The sequence below is a fragment of the Peromyscus leucopus genome, chromosome 1 (genome assembly GCF_004664715.2).
Source record: "Peromyscus leucopus breed LL Stock chromosome 1, UCI_PerLeu_2.1, whole genome shotgun sequence".
Classification (NCBI taxonomy): domain Eukaryota; kingdom Metazoa; phylum Chordata; class Mammalia; order Rodentia; family Cricetidae; genus Peromyscus; species Peromyscus leucopus.
In genome coordinates this window covers 101,227,045-101,247,559 of record NC_051063.1, presented here as the reverse complement: position 1 = coordinate 101,247,559, position 20,515 = coordinate 101,227,045, and the positions used below count along the sequence as shown (strand labels likewise).

At 34.8% G+C, this 20,515-nt stretch overlaps 2 protein-coding genes across 2 annotated transcripts; both read left to right on the top strand.

Annotated features, from left to right (window-relative positions):
• Window positions 1-6,698: 6,698 nt before the first annotated feature.
• On the top strand, window positions 6,699-7,637 carry LOC114706622 (olfactory receptor 52E4-like). The gene has a single exon (XM_028889099.1). It carries the CDS (start codon window positions 6,699-6,701, stop codon window positions 7,635-7,637), a length of 939 nt encoding a protein of 312 aa, XP_028744932.1.
• An 8,637-nt stretch (window positions 7,638-16,274) lies between these two features.
• On the top strand, window positions 16,275-17,237 carry LOC114706649 (olfactory receptor 52A1-like). Its single transcript, XM_028889141.1, has one exon. The coding sequence runs from the start codon at window positions 16,275-16,277 to the stop codon at window positions 17,235-17,237; it is 963 nt and encodes a 320-aa protein (XP_028744974.1).
• Window positions 17,238-20,515: the final 3,278 nt, after the last annotated feature.

The window sequence follows — 20,515 nt, the reverse complement described above, 5'->3', positions numbered from 1 at the left end:
ATTGAGGAACAGAACTTGTGGAAGTGCCCAATCAATGTTTGGTTTTACTTGAGGCCCAAGCCACCAGAGGGAGCCCGTGGCCCACACTGTCTGGATGGTCAGGAGCTAGAGACTGAACAGCCCAGAAACCTAGAGTAGAACCAAACAGGGCAATTGGCAAGATATGATATGTGTATATGTCTCATATGGGCTTACAGAGACTGAAGTGGCAATCACGGGGTCTGCATGGATCATCACTAGGTCCTCTGCTTATATGTGATGGCTGTTAGCTTGGTGATTTTGTGGGACTCCTAACAGTGGTAGTGGGTGAATTTCTAATTGTTTTGTCTGCTCTTCGCACTCTTTTCCTCCTATTGGGCCTTGTCCAGCCTCAACATGAGGGCTTTTGCCTTGTTTTGTATTGTATCTTGTTTTGTCTTGTTTGTCTCTTGGAGGCCTGCTTTTGTCTGAAGAGGAAACGGAGGAGTGGATCTGAGGAAGAGGGAAGGTTGGGGGCTGAGAGGAGTGGAGGAAGGGGAAACTCTGGTCAGGATTTATTGTATGAGAGAATAACCTATTTTCAATAAAAACAAAAATATTTTTAAATATTCTATAAATTAAAACAAAAATTGAAGATTTTGAAATGACTTAATTTCACCTGAATTTCCTTCATTCTCCAACATGACTTAATGTAGAAATAGAGCATACAATGAGCAATCAGGTGTTAAAAAAATTTTAGGAATGCACATGACATTATACAATTCAAAATGGAATTATAAAAGGCACTGTGCATTGCTTTGATGTAAGAAAAAAAAGGAATAAAAGTGACAAGGATGTAGCTAGAGTTTTCCTGCCTTGCCCATAGTCAGGACAAATCTTTGTCACCTGCCAGTCCCACAGACACTCAGACCCAACCAAGTAAACACAGAGACTTATTTTGCTTACAAACTGTATGGCTGTGGCAGGCTTCTTGCTAACTGTTCTTATATCTTAAATTAATCCATTTCCATAAATCTATACCTGCCACGTGGCTCGTGGCTTACAGGTACTTTACATCTTCCTTGTGCTGGTGGCTGCTGCAGGCAGTGACTCCTGCCTTCCTGTTCTTTTATTTCTCCTCTCTGTTAGTCCTGCCTATACTTCCTGCCTAGCCACGGCCAATCAGGTTTTATTTATTGACCAATCAGAGCAACTTGACATACAGACCATCCCCCAGCACAGCCAAGTGCAGACCATCTCAGACACCTGCACACAGGCCCATGGTCCTAATCATCCTCTATGCAGACCTGCTGTGTAAAGCCATGAGGAACCCAAGAATGGGCTCCCACAGGACATACAGAACATCCCACACAAGGATATATTTGAAAATATGATTTCAAATATAAGAGACTATGATTAAAATAATTACAGAAATTAAGAGGCATAAAAGCTAAAAATAAAAGTTAACTACATAGAAAATAGTGTTCCTTTGAAACAAAATTCAAAAGAGATTCCAGACTCCTCAGTTGGGTTTTGAACCCATAGGATTCTAATGGCGTGATCCAGCTCTCAGAGCCTCTCAGTCCCTGAACAGCCTGACCTCAGCTAGCTTCTCAGGGGAGCGCCCTTCTCTTCATAAAGTCTTCATCTGGAGAAGCCTGTAAATCAGAATGCTGCAGCAGCCTGCAGCTAGCTGTAGGACGAGGCAAAACTGTCCTTGATAAGGGAGCCCACGTCTTGTATATGCGTCATGCCTCTCACTAAAATGTTTCAAAATAAGTGAGTCAGTCTGGCACAGTGGACCCAGAGGAGTTACTGGAAGTTCTATCAGATGGTACTAGTTGCAGGTGCAGCACAGGTAAAAGTGTCACCTCACTTTATTGCAGCTGTCATTATGCATGGGAAGGCCCCAGACAAGGCAGGGTACAACCCTCTCTGATAAGGGTCTTGATAAGTGCTTGTTGTCTGGAACCATTGTCTGTACTTGACATGTCAATGTTGAGTCTTAGTCATCTCTTGGATACACTTGGCATGGCTTTAATGAAGACCCCTTAGATATGACCTTGTGTGTGGGCTCCAATATATGTGCTAATATATGTTAATAAGTCAGATTCTGAGTGGCTATTAGTGTTTTTCAATTTGAGGGTAGTTCAAGTGATAAAGTGTCAATTTGAGTCAGTCTTATTTTGTTCAAATAGAGCCAAGTCTTCCACACGTTACAGGTTTCACAGTGTAATTCAGGAGACTTATAAGTTTATCCTGAAAAGGTGTTTTTCCTAAAGAAGTGTCAGTAAAGGTTTCTTAATCGATTCTCCCATGTTACCTAAATAAATAGGTAATTTGTGCTTAGAATGATGATCTAACTGGCCATTTTTATTTTTAACTAAACTGAATGTTGCATACTCAGTTCATACTGTTCTTTCTAGAATAATTAATTTTTGTCTGTATGATTGGCATGATGTCTTTTATTTGCATTCTGATGTTAGAACCAGAACTGTCCCCATGCACAATAATAATGAAAATGTATTTCCTCCTAGTGTAAATAAAGCCTCACCATCAATGCATTTCACTCAGCCCTTCCTGTCAGCCACATTGATAATATTACTACAGTCACAACTTTTACAGATAAAAAAAGTAAAACTCATGAAACAGTTTTTCCAAAGCCATCACTGAGAGACAGAGTGAAGTTGTAAATGTGGGTTTTTCTAGAACCAGTATGGCCATCCATCACAAATGAATTGTTCTCTAATCATCAACAGTGGAGTGAAGAATTTATGTGATATAAGTCCGTAAGTGGATAAGACAGATTGGATCAGAAAGATCTAGTAAGAGGATACCTGAAAGCATGAGATCTTCAAGTAAGTGTATGTCTATACCACTGTTGATAAAGGTGTGTAATGGAGGAGTGTGGGGAGATGTTGCTTTAATTGTAGAGCCAACATCTATCACTGGGTAATGAATTCCAGTACTGGCAAGGCATTATGGTTCTTAAGCTATGGATGTTAAATTTTAAAAGTAATTAATGTACTATTGTTGTGTTTTAGAATTCAGATGTAGACTGTTATTAGATTTCATACGTAGTATATTATTGCTATAGATACCAAATATGTGCAATCCTATAATCAGAGTCAGTATAATGAATAGGTTGAAAGGGAAATTGTCCCTTAATGACAGCAGAGTAATAGATATTAAGAGCACTCAGTACAAATAATGACTGTATCAGAAATAATAGGCAGTTTACTCAAAACACAATGATGGCATAATATTTAATCTCCCAGGATATTTATTTTATACTCTAATAATGTGACTAAGAAATAAGGCAATCCAGTTTTAGGATATTTTTGTTTTATTATTTGAGTGAAAATAATTCCTTTTCAAGTAAATAATCTTATCTCTAAAATACACTGTGAAGTGTAAGAATTTGTGAAATCAAATCACAACCTACTGTATGCTATAAAGGGTGACACTTATTGTCATGAGATATAGACTTTATACCAATTTACTATGGAGAATTTGAAACAGATAATATTATATTGAGTTTTAATAATCATGTAAAAATAGATAATTGGTAGATAGATGATAGATTATGATAGATAGATGATAGGTAAATAGATAGATACCCTTCAAAAAGAAGGGAATGTTGTTTTCAACAATATGGGCAGATTTAGAGGGCATTATGTTAAGGCACAAAAAGATAATCACTTCATAATCTCATTTTCAGTTAGATTGTAAAAATTAAATCAGAGAAATAAAGAGTAAAATTGATTGAAAAAACTCATAAGCCTCCTACAATTTTCTCCTATTTGAATTTGACTTATTAAAATGATATTTACATATGTATAAGTATACACATACTCACATATTTTTGCCAGGTACATACACCTAAAGATTTTATGCTATTGTAAAGATACATTTTTTCATTAATGTAAATCTGGCACGTGTGCCCCTTCCTAGTCCACTCCTGACTCCTTCAAACCTTGACAGCTCAACTGATGTAAGCCAGTTTCAGTTTCCTGTTTAAAAAATTCATACATGTTGAGTAACATGTGGAATGTTAAGTAAGTTTTATAATAGTGATATGTTAATTAAATATGATTACTGAAGATTTATTTATTCATTTGCATTAGTAATTAATCCATACTAATTGTTGAATAGGTTCCCTTTATATCAAATGTTCCCTAATTGTTTGATATTTTGAGTTATTCCTACAGTGGAATAGCCATGAACAAAGCTGGCATGAGCATCCTTGTGCTACTCTTTAGATGGACATATCTCCTCTGTCTTGAGCAATGATTTTGGAGTTTAATTTCTTTGAGAAATAATGGATGTTGAACATTACTAAAATTAGAAGATGCCATATTTTCCAGCTCCAGATCTGCACTTCCCGTTTTACTGAATCTATCAGAGAGCCTATTGTTTCATCATTCCAAATCCTGCTGCTCTGATTTTCCACTTCAGGCATTATGTTCAGGCTTATTGTTCAATTACAGATGCCTAGTGATTTGGGTAATTTTAATGCATTTATATATCTCCTTTGCAAAATGTCAATGTAAGCCTCCTTACTTTCCCCCTTTACCTTTAAAATTATTTGAAGACATATTTATATGCTCTAAACAAAAATTGTCTTTTGTTGAGAAGTAGACATAGGGATTGTGACTATTTCTCCCCATTATACACCTTCTCCATTCACAGTTTTACTAGAAAACTTCTAAATTTGGTAAGATAAAGTAGATTACTTTTATAGTAGCTGTATCTTTGTCGTAAGAAAACATTATAGTACAGTGTATGGTAAAATATATTTTCCTATACTGAGTCTAAAAACAATAGTTTTTTTAAAGATTTATTTTAGTTATTTTAAAGACTATTTTTAACTTTAAAATATTGATATATTTCTTATATGAAAGTCATAAGTTTGGAAGAATTATATATTATACTTGAGGCTTTACTCTTTAAAATGTGATAAAAGTTGGTTTTGGAAGGTTATATGTTTATTGAATTAGTACATTAATATATTTATAAAAATTCCATTTGCATGTAACTGTGTTGCTCTTTTAAATATGATAAAATTGGTTTTGGAAGGTTATATGTTATTGAATTAGTATATTAATTTCTTTATAAAAATCCAGTTGTACATAACTCTATTTCTTTCTGACTTTTCTAGTCTCCTTGTTTGATCTTCATTGTGCAGGGGTCACTTTTTCCAGTCTTTATTCTTCTAGTAACCTAAAATATTTTAATGTATACCATTATATTCTGTGATTGTTTTAATGGTAAATTTAGAATATACCGATTAGTATTACAAAATAAATTTTGATTTTATTTGAAATTTTGGTTGTTACTGTTCTAAATTTATTAAAAATCTGGAATGCATTTGCAAGTTAACATAGTTTAGTCTACAAATTATGGCTACACACACACACACACACACACACACACACACACTTTTATGTTCTTTCTCATATTTCATAAATTTTAGTACTTACTGCTAAACAGTTTATGCTTTGGGTTTTATGAATGTTCAAATGTTAAGTAAAATTTTAATTATTGTTGTTTACTATGTAAAGTGCACATACTTATATCTTAATAATTTATGTTAAATTATGGCTAAAATTTTTCAATTAAAAGTTTATTACTTATCCTTCTTTTTCAGTACTGTTGATGGAGCCTAGAGTCTTGCAGATGCTTAGCGAACATTCTACCAATGAGTTCTATTCCTAGCTCAGATTTATTAACATTTTGTCTAATGTGCATGCATACATATAATCTATTTGGATCCAATCCAACCTGTATCTTCTCTCCAGTTCTTCCCCTATTCCACAATTTTCCTCCCATTTTCATGTTCTCACTCTCCCTTGCTCTTCTCTCTTTCAGTTTTAAATTTCATGCTCACTAAAATTCATTTAGTGTTGTCTCTGTGTAAAGATTATTTTTTTGTGACATATACACATCAAGTTGCTCAGCATGGCCTTGAACTCACTTAGGAGCCCAGCAAATCTTGAAAGTGAGACTCTTTTACCTCAGTGTCCTGCATAGCAGAGATGACATCCCTTTACCACTAAGATTGCTTTCTTTTTGCTGTGTGTGTTAAACATGAAGAAACTAAAAAAAGTATATTAACAGAATTGATGAAAGTTGATAGTCTTGATTGATTCTAAATCCTATAGGAACATTTTTCAGATTTTCTTTATTTCTAGGTTTAATCAAAAATTTTCAAAACTGTGAAAAATGGAAAATGACCTTCTTGGTGGTCCCAGAGCCAAATGTAAGCTAGGCAATCGATCCTGCATTGAGCTAACCTTGACAAAGATGCTAAATTCAACTGAATACTTTTCTACCTCTATTATAATCATTATAACCAAGTTTTAACTATCAGAATAGGAAAACATTAATAATTCATTCATCAAAGCATAATAATGAAACCATTGTTTCACTAAAAAACAGGTGTAAGCACAGTATTGTTTTGGCAAATAAAGAAAGAGGCCAAACCAAAAGATCAGGGACTCTGAATGACAGATTGTAATCTATCCCCATTCTAATTTCCCCTCTCCTTTTGTCTAGCATGTTGGGGTTTTCTCTTAAATATGCCTGAACTCCTGGTAACTTGAAAGTGTTAAAAAGTAATTAAGAGTTTACTTGGTATGTCATCATATGTACTAATCATCAACTTTCATGTATTTTCTTATTTCTTCCAAGAAATACTGAAGAAAGATTGTAGATAATCTCCCAAGAGTCCCAGAAGGATGTCCTCTATCAATGACACTGCTTCTCACCCCTCTGCCTTCCTTTTGTTGGGCATTCCTGGTCTGGAAACTTTCCACATCTGGATAGCCTTCCCTTTCTTCGTTGTTTATCTGATAGCACTTGTGGGGAATTTCACAATCCTCTCTGTGATCAAGAATGAGCAGAGTCTTCACCAGCCCATGTTCTACTTCCTTGCCCTCCTCTCTTTCATCGATCTTGGCCTCTCCACTTCAACCATCCCCAAGATGTTGGGTATCTTCTGGTTCAACCTTAGAGAGATAAGCTTTGAAGGCTGCCTCATCCAGATGTTCTTCATCCACACCTACACAGGCATGGAATCTGTTGTGCTCCTGGCCATGGCAATTGACCGTTTTGTTGCTATCTGTTATCCGCTTAGATATACCTCTATCCTCACCAACAAGGTGGTGGCTATCATGGCATCTGTTGTAGTAGGGAGGCCTGTCCTTCTTGTCATTCCTTTCTGTCCACTCCTTAAACGACTGCCCTTTTGTGGACACTACATTATTCCTCATACCTACTGTGAACACATGGGGATAGCTCGTCTAGCCTGTGCCAACATAAAGATAAACATCATCTATGGCTTATTTACCATTGCTGCTCTGATCTTTGATTTAATTCTCATTGCTCTCTCCTATGTTTGGATCCTACAGGCTGTGTTTCGCCTTCCTTCTAGGAATGCCAGACACAAAGCCCTTAGTACATGTGGTTCCCATGTCTGTGTCATCTTAGCCTTTTATACACCAGCATTTTTCTCTTTTATGACCCATAGATTTGGTAGAAATGTGCCTCGCTACATTCACATCCTCTTGGCCAATCTCTATGTGGTTGTGCCTCCTTGTTTAAATCCAGTTATTTATGGAGTGAGGACGAAACAAATTAGGGAGGGAGTCATGAAAATATTTGTAAACAAACAGTAACTCAAATATCAGAGGTTCATAAACGATGCCAGGCATTCATCTTTCTCAGTGTTCTCCAAATAGCAATTAGATCAGGGGCTATTCATACACTTCAGTCAATACCTTAGAATCCTCATTTGATATCTCTCTTACAAAATGTTTGCTGACTTTAAAAGTTTCTTGCCTTTGTTTTTGCTTTTATAAATGAGAGTTAGAAAACATGGAGAATAAAGTCCACGTAAAAGGTGTAGAATGATTCTCTAATATGTGGAAAATGGTTTTACTATGTCAGTAGCAGAAACTACATACAGGTTCTATAAAAAGAATTTTGATGGCACACATGTCTTAAGAATTAACTCATGAATCAATATTTTTGAGCTAAATGCTTTAAGTTCCCACTTCTCTTCCACTATTACTTTATTCATACGATTCTCCTTGATTTCATATAATTATTGCAACCTTCATGATACTTAACCCTCATATCTATCTGAGTCATGTTCATTTTTGCTACAGATGCTGCTATAGTAACAAAATTAGAAAAACAGTTTATATGAAAATGAAATGAGACAATAAAGCTCTTCACAAACTTACCTTTAAAAACATCTAAAAAATTTATAAAATTTGAAGTTACTATGACTTTATGCTCTAAGTAGCATTTACCTTACAAATGCAAGGGAATGTCTTTGAATTTTAAATCCATCCAGTGTATCTTGCTATGGGACCAAAAAGATCTTGGAGAGACCGTTTTAGTAAATGTTGGAAAATCATTAGCTCAATCTGATTACAAATTCCTCATAAGCATTTTAGAGCACATGGAAGAAATGAGACAATTACCTCAACTGGATGTAGGGTGCATCAAAATCAGAAAGCTTTCTTATCATTTCCTATGGGTACAGATTGTGGAGTTAGCATCCTAATTTAATTTCAGAATATTCTTATGGCATTATGAAATATTTCTTGATTTTCTTCCCTTCCTATTCAACTCTTGACTTCACTGCAATGCTGACTAAGAATTCATTGCAGAAGAAGTATGTTGTTTATATCCTGTCTTCTAAATCCAACCTAATTTTTTCAATGAAGATTTCACTCTTTTATAGTATTTCTTAGTCAGGGTAAATTAGGATGTCTGTTGTGGGGGCACAGATATCTGAGTGCTAGAAGCATATGCTTGTGGTCCTACATATTCAGGAGGTTGAGCCAGAGGGAACACAAATTTAAATTTTCCCTGCATTCCAGAGTGAGTTCAAGTCAGCTTGAGCTTTTAAGACCATGACTCACATCTACATATGATGTGCAATATGCATTATATATAAATATAAATATAAATATATATATGTGTTGCTTAAGATGTAGCTGAGTGGTAGAGTAAATGTGCAATATTTCATTTTTTAAGACACAATTTATTTATTTTACTTTCTTTATATGGATGTTTTGCTTGCATGAATGTATGTGCATGACTATAGGATATCCTAGAACTGGGGTTATGGATGGTTGTGGGCTACCTTATGGGTACTAAGAATTGAATCCAGGTACTCTGCAAGAACAACTAATAATCTTATCCACTGAGCCATCTCTCCAGCTCCTACATCTTAAAACCCACATGTCAAACACCTTTCTGATTGCCTTTCCCACAATTAATAGCAAATTATGACAGTGTAGAACCTTTGTTAATGGCCCAAATCTTTAATAGTTGGTTTTATTTATTGTGTATAGAAAATGAATAATGTTTCAACTTTGAGTGTGCATTGATGAATAATTCCCATTCTCACTCCAATCTGCTTCTAATGCATCTATAGTGACACTACAAATTATATACAATTATATTACCATTCAAATGAGCACATTATCTATGTAATCCTGCCTAAATTCCTTGGTAAATGCAATCTTTCCACCTGAAATTCTACATGATATTTTTTACTCATTTAACACCAAATTTTGTTTTTAGGACCCAAATGAAATCTAAGACAAATGTATCACTGGCAAAGCTCACTGACATATAAGGATTCACAGAATGGTGGGAGCAAGAGAATGAGCTAGAACTGGCAGAAAGGACTTTCTGGGTGCTGGGAACTTTCAGCATCATATTTTGGGTGGTGTTTCGTAGGGGTTCTTAGTAGTATACATATTCATCATTGCATCAAGATTGTTATATTAAGTTGAACACTTAGATGGTTAGGTTTACTCTAGTGCTATTATATAACAACTGCTATAAAAGTTAATGCACTTATCTTACTCTTGTTTGTCTTGACTAAATACCAAATAATGGAATTATTGGAAGACAATGTAGATATATATTTTTTATTGGAAACTTTTAGTAGAGAAAAAAATTAAAGCATTAATATGACATTTGAAAAATAGAATATAAACATGATGTTTATGTCAAGAACGTGGCTATCAAGGACAAGAGGAAATATTTTTAGAATATTTTTGTGGAAATGATAAAATTATATTATCATCATTTATATTTATGTTTGAGAAATGAAAGAGATTAGACACAAAAAATATAGAAGATTGATGAGACCTGATTTCAAACAACTAAATGGGTAGACAAATGAAAACAGAAGCTAAACCTGAATTAATAATAATTCTTAGGCAAACGTTAAAGAAAGGAAGAGAAAAAAGTGGAACAAAGTTGACAACTGTCAGTTTGTTTACTTCTCTAAGACCAGAATTAATCTTGAGCCTTCACAAATGATTGTGGAGCTGGATAGACTTCAGAATGTTGGAATGTTGAACACAGACCCATCAGTGATGATCCCACGCAAGGGTAGAGAGTGTCAGAAACTGAGTCACATTCTGAGGGGAGTAAAGCTTCTGAGAAGATACTGTCTGATCTTTGTTCCAATGGTATAGTTTCATCATCATTGTATTAGGTGCTATTATCTGAAACCTGACAGAGAAAGGCAGGTTGACTTTTTTCTTTACATTTTTATAATTAGTGTGTTATTGGTGTCAATTGACAAATGACTGACTTGCTAAACTCAGCATTTTAAATGCCTGCCAATTATTGACATTAAAATGTATAATGGTTAATGATATATGGAACTTTCTACCTTGGGATTTGGGAAAATCCCCAATGAAACCATCATACATGTATATAAATACTGTCACTTAGTGGCAAGCAAACAATATCAAGGAAAGAAGAACTGTGTGTGCATAATTCAAATAAAGTTATTTCAGGACTATGAGAGCTTTGAAGAAAGATGCATTAGATTCAGGCATGGGTGCTGACACTGACCACCGCAACACTTGAGAGGGAGGAAGCAGAAGGACCATGAATTCGAGGTCTTCCTCAGTTACATAGCAAATTAGAGGCTACCCTGAATAGCTTGAGATTGTGTCGCAGGAAATCAAATAGCTCAAGAACCAACTCAACAGGAAAGAAGATGCACTGGTAGTAGTATGCTCCATTTGATTTTGACCTAACTGTTTAAATAATTAGCTCATTTGCATCTAAGTGCACATTTATAAGTGGAAGTTGATTAAAGGCAATTTAGACTCTTTTTTGGATAACATGGAGAACTTGTCTTCTGAGCTCTTGTATATTATGCTGTGTGTGGTTAACAGGACTAAAAAATACCTATAGTAAGAGTGGTGCCACACTAAAAAATCAGCTGTCCTTAAAAAATTAGATAATGACAAATTTTCTAATGTATCAATAGTGGGAACTTAGAAAAACTTATGTGTGCAAAAGTAGATTTTAATTGCATTCAAAAGTAAAATAATGGGCTATGGTCTAGTCTAGTAGTTGAATTCTTTCTTCGCATTTACAGAATTTGATTACCAGTGCATAGGACACAAATTCACATAGGCACATATATACCTGTGGAAATCACTACAAAATGTTGCTCAAGAGAACTGACATTCATTAAATAGTTGGTAGAAGTTGATAGTAGGCATCAGTGGTACATTTATAAGAATAGTTCTTAGTCAGCTACTTTAGCTTCAGTTTCTTGACAGATGGATGGAAAAGAAATCACTGTTGTTTATATTTTCTTTACCTTGCAGTTCTCAGAATCACTATGCTATGAAATGATGCATTATAAGATAGATTCTAATTCTTTTGCTAAGGAGACTACTTTTCATTTTAAAATATCAGTGAACTTTCAATGTTTGTGTTCTAGTCCTAATGGTAGTTTGCTTTGGCAAATAAAGGCAGGAATCAGGAGAATAACTTGTGGAGTTAGAAGGACAAGGATGTTCTTGGCTTATGCTGTAGTGGAAAGTACTGTGGTTCCTCTGTCAACATCTAACTGTGCTGGAAGTTTGCATTGATATAACCAGTCAATACTTCAGCCCTTCAGCCTTCATATCTCCCAGGTATGTCTTTCTCTCTACAGACTTTAAACTGGGAATAATGAAAATTTATTTTAGTAAAAATATATTTAAAAAAGTTAAGAATAATTCATTCAGTTTTTTCCCATGGTTTTTTTCCTTTTATTATTTTTCATGAAGTAGGTGTTACTTAGATTAATGCATCTTTTAATTTTTTTATTTTATTTTTTGAGATTATAATATAATAACATCATTTCTCCCTACCCTTTCCTCCCTCTAAACCCACCCATATATTTCTCCATACATTTCCTTTTAAATTCATACAAGTAGCATTATGCAGACTAAAGAGATTGTGTTTACATATTTAGGAATAATGCACCGTTTAGTTGTTTCCAAAGATAATTACATAATACATTATTGTACTTACGGTCCCAAAGTAGTTAACGACAACTTCCTTGTCTATAGTCAATAGGATTCAAATTAACTCTACAACTTTGTAATATTTTGAAAATGAAAAAGGAATGTTTCAGAATAACCTCTTAATTGTCTCTGAAAAAGCTCAACCAATGTTTGAATTATGAAATTATGAAGCAAAGATGATAAAGATGAAGCAAGAATGTACCATAAAGGTCCAGTATTTGATCCATTTGCCAAGCAAAATTTTTTCTCAGGGCAAAGAAATTCCCAGATTCCATTAACTTTCTTACTTCTTTTAATATCATTTAATATTAATTATCATTGTTTACTTTCAGTAGACATTGATTACATGTTTGTAATTGTGTTACTTCAGAATTCTAAGGTTCATCAAGTGGGACCCTATTATCTCTTATAGGAACTGGGTTTTATGGAAGTGAGGTACATAAATAACCTCCATTAAGTTTCTATATGATTTAAAACCCAGAAAGGATAAAAATTACTTGATTTAATCAAGAAATTGGCACTTTTAAAATATAGTGCTTGGAATTCTAAAAATAAATGAATAAATAAAAGCATAAAAATGCAAAATAATTAGCATACTGGTTAGGATGTTTCTTTTGTATTCCAACCATAATCATATGATGACTGTTAGTGAGAAGTATCTGTGATGTACATCTCTTTGTCTCTAGCACTTTCCTCTTTTGGGGGACTTTTCTTCTCATCTATTACAAAGAATCTTTCATTTCCCTCTGCTTCTGTTTCTTTTACTCTTCAGCATTCCAATGACCATTCTAGTTTTGAAAGCAATACCAGACTTTTAATAAACTTTCATATATTTAGTTTAAGTATTGTTCCAAATACTGATCTGTTGGAGAGAATATTTCACTAAATGTATGAGAAGAAAGAGAAGTATTCTCAAGGTATAGATTATGAAACTGGAAAACAGGTTTAAGCAAATTTTGTAAGTGGAAAGTGGGAATCAAGTACTAAATCTAGATCCTATTGCTGATTTTTTTTTTTTCTTTTTTTTATAGATTTATTTATTTAGTATGTTTACAATGTTCTGTTTGCATGTATTCCTGCAAGCCAGAAGAGGACACCAGATAGATCTCATTAGAGATGGTTGTGAGCCACCATGTGGTTGCTGGGAATTGAACTCAGGACCTCTGGAAGAACAGTCAGTGCCCTTAAGCTCTGAGCCATCTCTCCAGCCCCTGATTATGTTTTTCAAGCCTTTGTTTTAAAAATTCATTGAAAAGGCCATAATCTGATAAAAGTGCTATCTAACAATGGGGGAAGCATAATACACTTTTTGCCTTTAAACTGTTGGGCAATTATTGAATGAAAAAAAGAAGCTTCTCTAATTTCTAGCACATCAAGTCCTAAGTGTCATAAACAGCATGTGGCACTTTCAGCAGTTCTTCTACCCTGTTTTCCTCATACTCAAACAACAAAGTAAAATGCTTTTCACATTGTTTACAAAACTGATACTTAGGGATGTTTTGACCATAGTCCAATCACTGGTGTGTTGAGTAGTATTAAACAGGAGCTTAGTGTTCCTCCATGCTCTGTTTATGACAGAATTTGTGTCCCAGATTATTTTTGTTCTCCCATAAACGCACATAATATAAAAAGAAGCCCATGCTTAACTGATAGAGTCCAGAGAACTGGCATCCACGGAGGAAGAGAAAAAGTTCTCCACTAATATTCAAACATGTTCCTTTATGAGGGTCCTGATGTGAACAGATGAAAATAAATCCTTCATGGAAGATATTGGAATCAGTGTCTATATACAGAAAGACTGGAGAAAAATTCTAAATATATTTTTTTAATTCTAAATATTTTTCAAATAGACTGATTAATAAAACTGTAGTTAAAGGTATGGAAAAGGTTTAAAATAATTAGATCCCCCCAAAATAAGTGTGCATTATATTAAAAATCTTCAAGAAACTTTGCTTTTTATTTTAAATTACCTGTTTTGAACCCATAATTTATTCTTTTTCCAATTCATTCAAACAAGTATAATTCTCAAATTATCATAAAATTTCCCATAAAAGTTAAAAATGTGCAAAATATTTTCCTCATTTCATGTGCATTTTCATACAGTTCTATTATTTAGCTACTGTGTTCTAATAAACATTCGAAAGTCTCTCAAAACAGTGGCAAAAATAATCTGTTTGTACAGCTTACCATACAATAAAAAAAAATTGAAGTCAAAATTCCTAATGCTTTTATAGCAGCCAGGCACATGTTTGGTAAACAACAAGAATCCAAAGCCAGCTAGGTGCCTTCTGAAGCTCTGATGGAAACAGCAATGCCTTTGACTCACACATGCCTCAGAGTTATCCCAAGGGATGAATGTAAATTGGGAGGAAGGAACACATTATTCCTCAACCATCCAAGAAAAGCAGAGCTCCAGGCATTCACAGTAGATCTGAGTTACTGCTTTCAGCTCCTACAGCAGAAAATTCATGTAGGAAACAATGCCTTATCTCCTCCTAGAGTGAGAATCATAAAGCAGAATGAAAATATCAATGGTCTTGTGAGTAGTGTACACACTGACCTGAGTCTTGTGCTTCCTTCTTTCTTGCACAGAGCCATGGGCTTCAGTACCTCCACTGGGACCTGAGACTAGATCACAGAACCAAAGCCCACACTAACCCCCAGCCACTCTCCAGCAGTGAACCACCTAAAGTCTGTGTTGATGTGTGACTCGCATTGGACAGCTGGGAAAGTTCCAATAATATCCATTTACTCTTGAAAGTCTGAAATATAAGGTACTTAGGACAGTTTAAGTTTCCTATATCAAGAGTCTGATGGCAAGAGATTCAAACTTGGGTTCTCAAAGTAAGGCTTTTCACAGTAGAGAATTGGATGTAGAGCACTAATTGGAAGAATTACCCAAGATATCTTCCTGGGTTTAACAGACACTTCTGGTCTAAAAATATAAACATCATGATAAGACACAGTGTTCATATCCTATATGCTTTGTCCTACAAGAATCTCAAGTAGACTGCCTCTTGTCTACAACAAGCAGGCTAACCTCAACGGGGTTAAAAACGAAACTATTCACTTCCAAGTCACCAATCACAACTGAGAGAGCCAACAGTTACTCAAAGACTTCACACAGACACTGTGAAGTTGCCTTGGTACCAGAAACATGAAGATTGTTCATTAATTCTCCATGAGGTCTAACTTATTTTTGCACTTTTTGAAACTGGAATGTAAAATATCCTCTTAATAACACATATTTTATCCACTTTCCAACATTCTACTAAGGAGCAATCAAATTCTGATTCATTGAAGGAACACTGTATTTTACCAGTCTCTTTTATAATCACAGCTATCACCCTGAGAAGCAACAGATTGTTCAATATCTTGATGAAAGAAAGACTGATTCTAAGAAGATTAAAAAAAATCTGTCCAAAATTGTCCTTGGGAACAGATACCAGATGATCAGAATAATACTTTCCTAGGGGCAGAATGGCTCATAAATAATGCCCTCATGGGATCACTGATTAGGTAAAAAGATGTCTGTTCTAAGACCACAACTCACAGAAGAAATTTTCAGTTTGATGATTAGTGGTTGTCTTCCAGAAGTAAAGAAACAACAGATAGTTAAAACTCCCAAGTAAATGAGTGTGGAGGTCCCGAAGAGGCAGAATAGAGCTTTCACTGGTGTATTTGCACGTGTAAAAGACATCAGCAGTCCGGAAATTTCACTTTTACCTCTTTCATGGAAGTATTGAAAGCTTCATGTGAGTGTTTGCTTCTACCATGACAAGCATCATAGACCTTTCATCACCAACCGAACAAAGAACCAAAGGAAGGCTATGATCTTTCCTCAAAATTTACTGTAGTTGAATGCTAGTAATTGCTTGACAAAGAATAAGCTTAATTATATATTTTCACCTTCCTCCCAAATTCTCTTTTTTCAGGTATCATGGTCAGTGGTGAGAAGACAGAATGATGAGCTTAGTGAAACCCAACAACATGTCATACCTGAACCCTAGAACTGTAATTTTGATCGGAATCCCTGGACTAGAGCATCTGCAGTTTTGGATTGGATTTCCATTTTTTGCAGTGTGTCTAGTGGCTCTTTTGGGAAATATTATTTTATTGATCATCATCCCAGCTGAGCGTAGCTTGCACCAGCCCATGTATATCTTCCTGGCTGTGTTGGCAGCCACAGACGTAGGACTCTGTGCAGCAATTGCCCCCAAAATGTTAGCTATCTTTTGGTTTAGAGCTTATTCCATGGCCTTTGATGCCTGCCTAGCCCAGCTGTTCTTCATCCACACTTTGCAGTGCATGGAGTCTGGCATTCTATTGGCAATGGCTTTTGATCGTTACATTGCCATCTGTGATCCTCTGAGGCACACATCTATCCTTACACCTTCAATTCTGGGTCGTATGATAGCGGTGGTGGTAATTCGAGCAATAGTGCTAGTAGGTCTGTTACCAATTCTAATAAAAAGACTGCATCTTTTTCATTCCATTCAAATTGACCATTCTTATTGTGAACACATGGCTGTGGTGAAGCTTGCAGCAGATGATGCACAAGTCAATAAAATATGTGGTCTTTTTGTGGGGTTCAGCATTCTGGGATTTGATATGATTTTTATTCTCATATCTTATACACTGATATTCCAGGCTGTTTTTCATCTTCAACAGAAGGAGGCACGGATCAAAGCCTTCAACACCTGCACAGCTCATATTTTTGTTTTTCTAGAGTTTTATATTCTAGCCTTTTTCTCCTTTTTCAGCCACCGTTTTGGCCATGTTGTTCCTTCAACTCACATTCTTCTGTCTACCATCTACCTCCTCCTGCCTCCTGCTCTCAACCCTATTGTCTATGGTGTAAAAAACATGGTCATTCGTAAGAGGGTGGCACAGATCTTTCTTCTGAATCGTGGATGTCAGCAGTGATCTGCCAGACACTGTCTTGCAGGAAAGGCTGTTGCTTTCTAGAGGTGAGAAAGTTTTCTGCTCTGTGCTCATTGTACAGGTTCCACATCCTCATGATGGAACATGAAGAGATTCATTTCCACAATTAGAAATGGATTGAAATAGAAAGTCCTCAGAATAAGACTACTATTATGTCCCCATCTCTGATATGTTTGATTTCAAATACATATATCTCATATTTCTTTTTTTAAATTAGGTTTAATCTGTGGTACATGTACTTTTTGATTAAAAATGAAAGTGTTAGTTATTGCTAATTACTCAAGGTAATATTTTTAATATATCATCTCATACATAGGTTCATTTTTGTTATTGATTCATTGTATTGTTCATGTTTTTTATTTTCATCCTATTAAATTAAAAATAACAAAAGTAAGTTAAAATTTAATAGGATTTATACTCAGTATGATTATTTTGCTAATAATTACTTATTGAGATTTTTATTTATTTCTAAATAAATTCTTATATACTTGTAATTTAATCATTGCCATTAGAAAGTATTAATATTTGCATTTTGTCCCAGTATAACCATTATACTATGTGGCTTTGTAATTAATATGTTTATTATTTATTAGATTGTGTGTGTATGTGTGTGTGTGTGTGTGTGTGTATAAATGATATGTTTACAACTTAATTTAAGGGATTAAGGAAATGGTTCAATGTTTATGAGTGAGCCCTTGTTAATCTCTCAAAAGACCTGGGTTTGGTTCCTATCATACACATCTTGGTTCACAACCACCTGGTTCACAACCACCAGGGAATCTGACACATTTTACAGAACTCTGTGGGCAGGTAGTATCGCACTTGTTGCAAATTCATATAAGAAGAAAACACACTCAAACACATAAAATAAAATAAATATTAATAGATAACTAAAAGTAGATGAATTGAAATTTGAGCAAGTAATTAATAATTAAAAAATTCAAAGAAGCAGAGACATGTCTCCAGCACAAAATAAATCACTGACATAAAGAAATGAAATTATAAACTGAATTCTACATATGTTAAAATATAAAGCATATTTTGAATAAATATGTAGTGATAAAAATCAATAATATAGGGGGCTGGAGAGATGGCTCAGCGGTTAAGAGCACTAGCTGTTCTTCCAGAGGTCCTGAGTTCAATTCCCAGCAACCACATGTTGGCTCAGAACCATCCGTAATGAGATCTGGTTCCCTCTTCTGGCCTGCAGTCACACATGTAGGCAGAACACTTTATACATAATAAATAATAAAAAAACCAAAAAAAACAATAATATAAGTATACTTCCTGGAGGATATGTTTTGAAATTGTTTTCTAAGTGAATTCGATTCCTGTTCTACAGTTGGCAACATATGCCTAGTACTGTAAACCCATGGTTAGCATCATAGGCATGGAGAGGGAACTCATTGCAGGTGTCTAGCTAAATCAGCACAGCACCCAATTGATTTCTAAATGTTTAAATATATATAGACATTTGCTACTTTCAGCCTCAATAAGAGAATCTTCTCTTTGCAGTGAAAGATAGTGAGTGAAGAGAAACATGGATGGTCAAAGCCCAGAATGACTGTATCTTGAGGACTCATCCCTACTAAGATGTAAGAGATGTTGAAGAAGAGGGGGTGCAAGAACATAAGACAAGAAGTTAGGGAGAAGGGCTGCAAAATGCCAGCTTTGGGAATGATGTAGCCTTTGCAATTATGAACTCATAGCAGCTGTGGCTACCTACACTGGTCTGACATGTCAGTTGTCAATGGGGGAGAAACACACGGGGCACTATCCTTTCCTGTTGTCTACTTACATATTCTGGGAGAGGGAACGTCATCGTTATCACCTATGTGCTCTCCAGTCAGCCCACCAGATTCCAATGGTTAATTACAATCCTATGGTCAAACTAATGACCTTTGCTAAACTCAGTACATCACAAATAAACCAAAAAGATATGAATGTTAGAAAGGTATTTGGAGGGAAATGGAGATGAGAGAAGATGGTGGATGAGAATAACCACAATGTATTATGTATATGTATGCCATTTTCAAAGAATGCATTTAGTGAATAACAATTCTAAATCACTCTCTCATTAAAACATCTAAATATTTTATGGTAATACTTTCCATTCTCCCCATAGCTATTCAATATAGTACTTGAAGTTCTAGATAAAGCAATAAGACAACTGAAAGAAATTAAGGGGATATAAATTGGAAAGAAGTCAAAATATTTTTATTTGCAGATGATATGATAGTATATACAAGCAATTCAAAATATTCTACCAGAGTAATTCTACAGCTGATAAGCACTTTCAGCAATGTGGCTGGTTACAAGATTAAAAAAACAAAATGAAACAAAACGGTATTCCTCCTATATACAAATGACAAATGGACTGAGAAAGAAATCAGAGAAACAACACAATTCACATAATAACCACAAACAGTATAAAATATCTTGGGCTAACCCTAACCAAGTAAATGAAATACTTGCAGGACAAAAACTTTCAGTCTTTGAAGAAAGAACTGAAGAAGATATGAGAAGATGGAAAGATCACTCATAGTCATGGATTAGTAGATTTAACATAATAAAAAGACCATCCTACCAAAAGCAGTCTACATATTCAACACAATCCTCATCAAAATTCCAACACAAGTCTTTACAGAACTTTAAAAGAACAATATTCTATTTCACATGGAAAAACAAAACTCAGGATACCTAAAACAATCCTGAACATAAAGAACTTTCAGAGGTATCAGTATCCCTGTTTTGAAGCTGTACCACAGAGCTATTATAATAAAAAAAATCCATATTGGCATAAAAACAGATACATTGCTCAATGGAATGAAACTGAAGACCCAGATATAAAACATAAATTCACATACCTATGGAACATGATTTTAGATTAAAAAAAAAAACAATCAAACAAACAAAAAAGACCAGAAATACACACTGGTAAAGAGAAACCATCTTCAAAAAATGGTGCTGGTCTAACTGAATGTGGGCATGTAGAAGAATGCAAATAAATATTTATCACCCTGTACAGACTCAAGTCCAAGTAAAGCAAAGACTTCAACATGAAACCATACACACTGAACCTGATAGAAGAGAAAGAATAGAATAGCCTTAAATGCATTGGCAAAGGAAAAGACTTTTTTGAACAGAACATTGTTAGCACAGACACTAAGATCCACAAATAATAAATGTGACTTCACAAAACAAAATTTTCTGTAAGGCAAAGGACACCATCAATAGAACAAATCAGCACGCTATAGGAT

What these genes read in the sequence shown, in the direction of transcription:
- LOC114706622 (XM_028889099.1), top strand. Translation starts at nt 6,699, where the DNA reads ATGTCCTCTATCAATGACACTGCTTCTCACCCCTCTGCCTTCCTTTTG.
- LOC114706649 (XM_028889141.1), top strand. Translation starts at nt 16,275, where the DNA reads ATGATGAGCTTAGTGAAACCCAACAACATGTCATACCTGAACCCTAGA.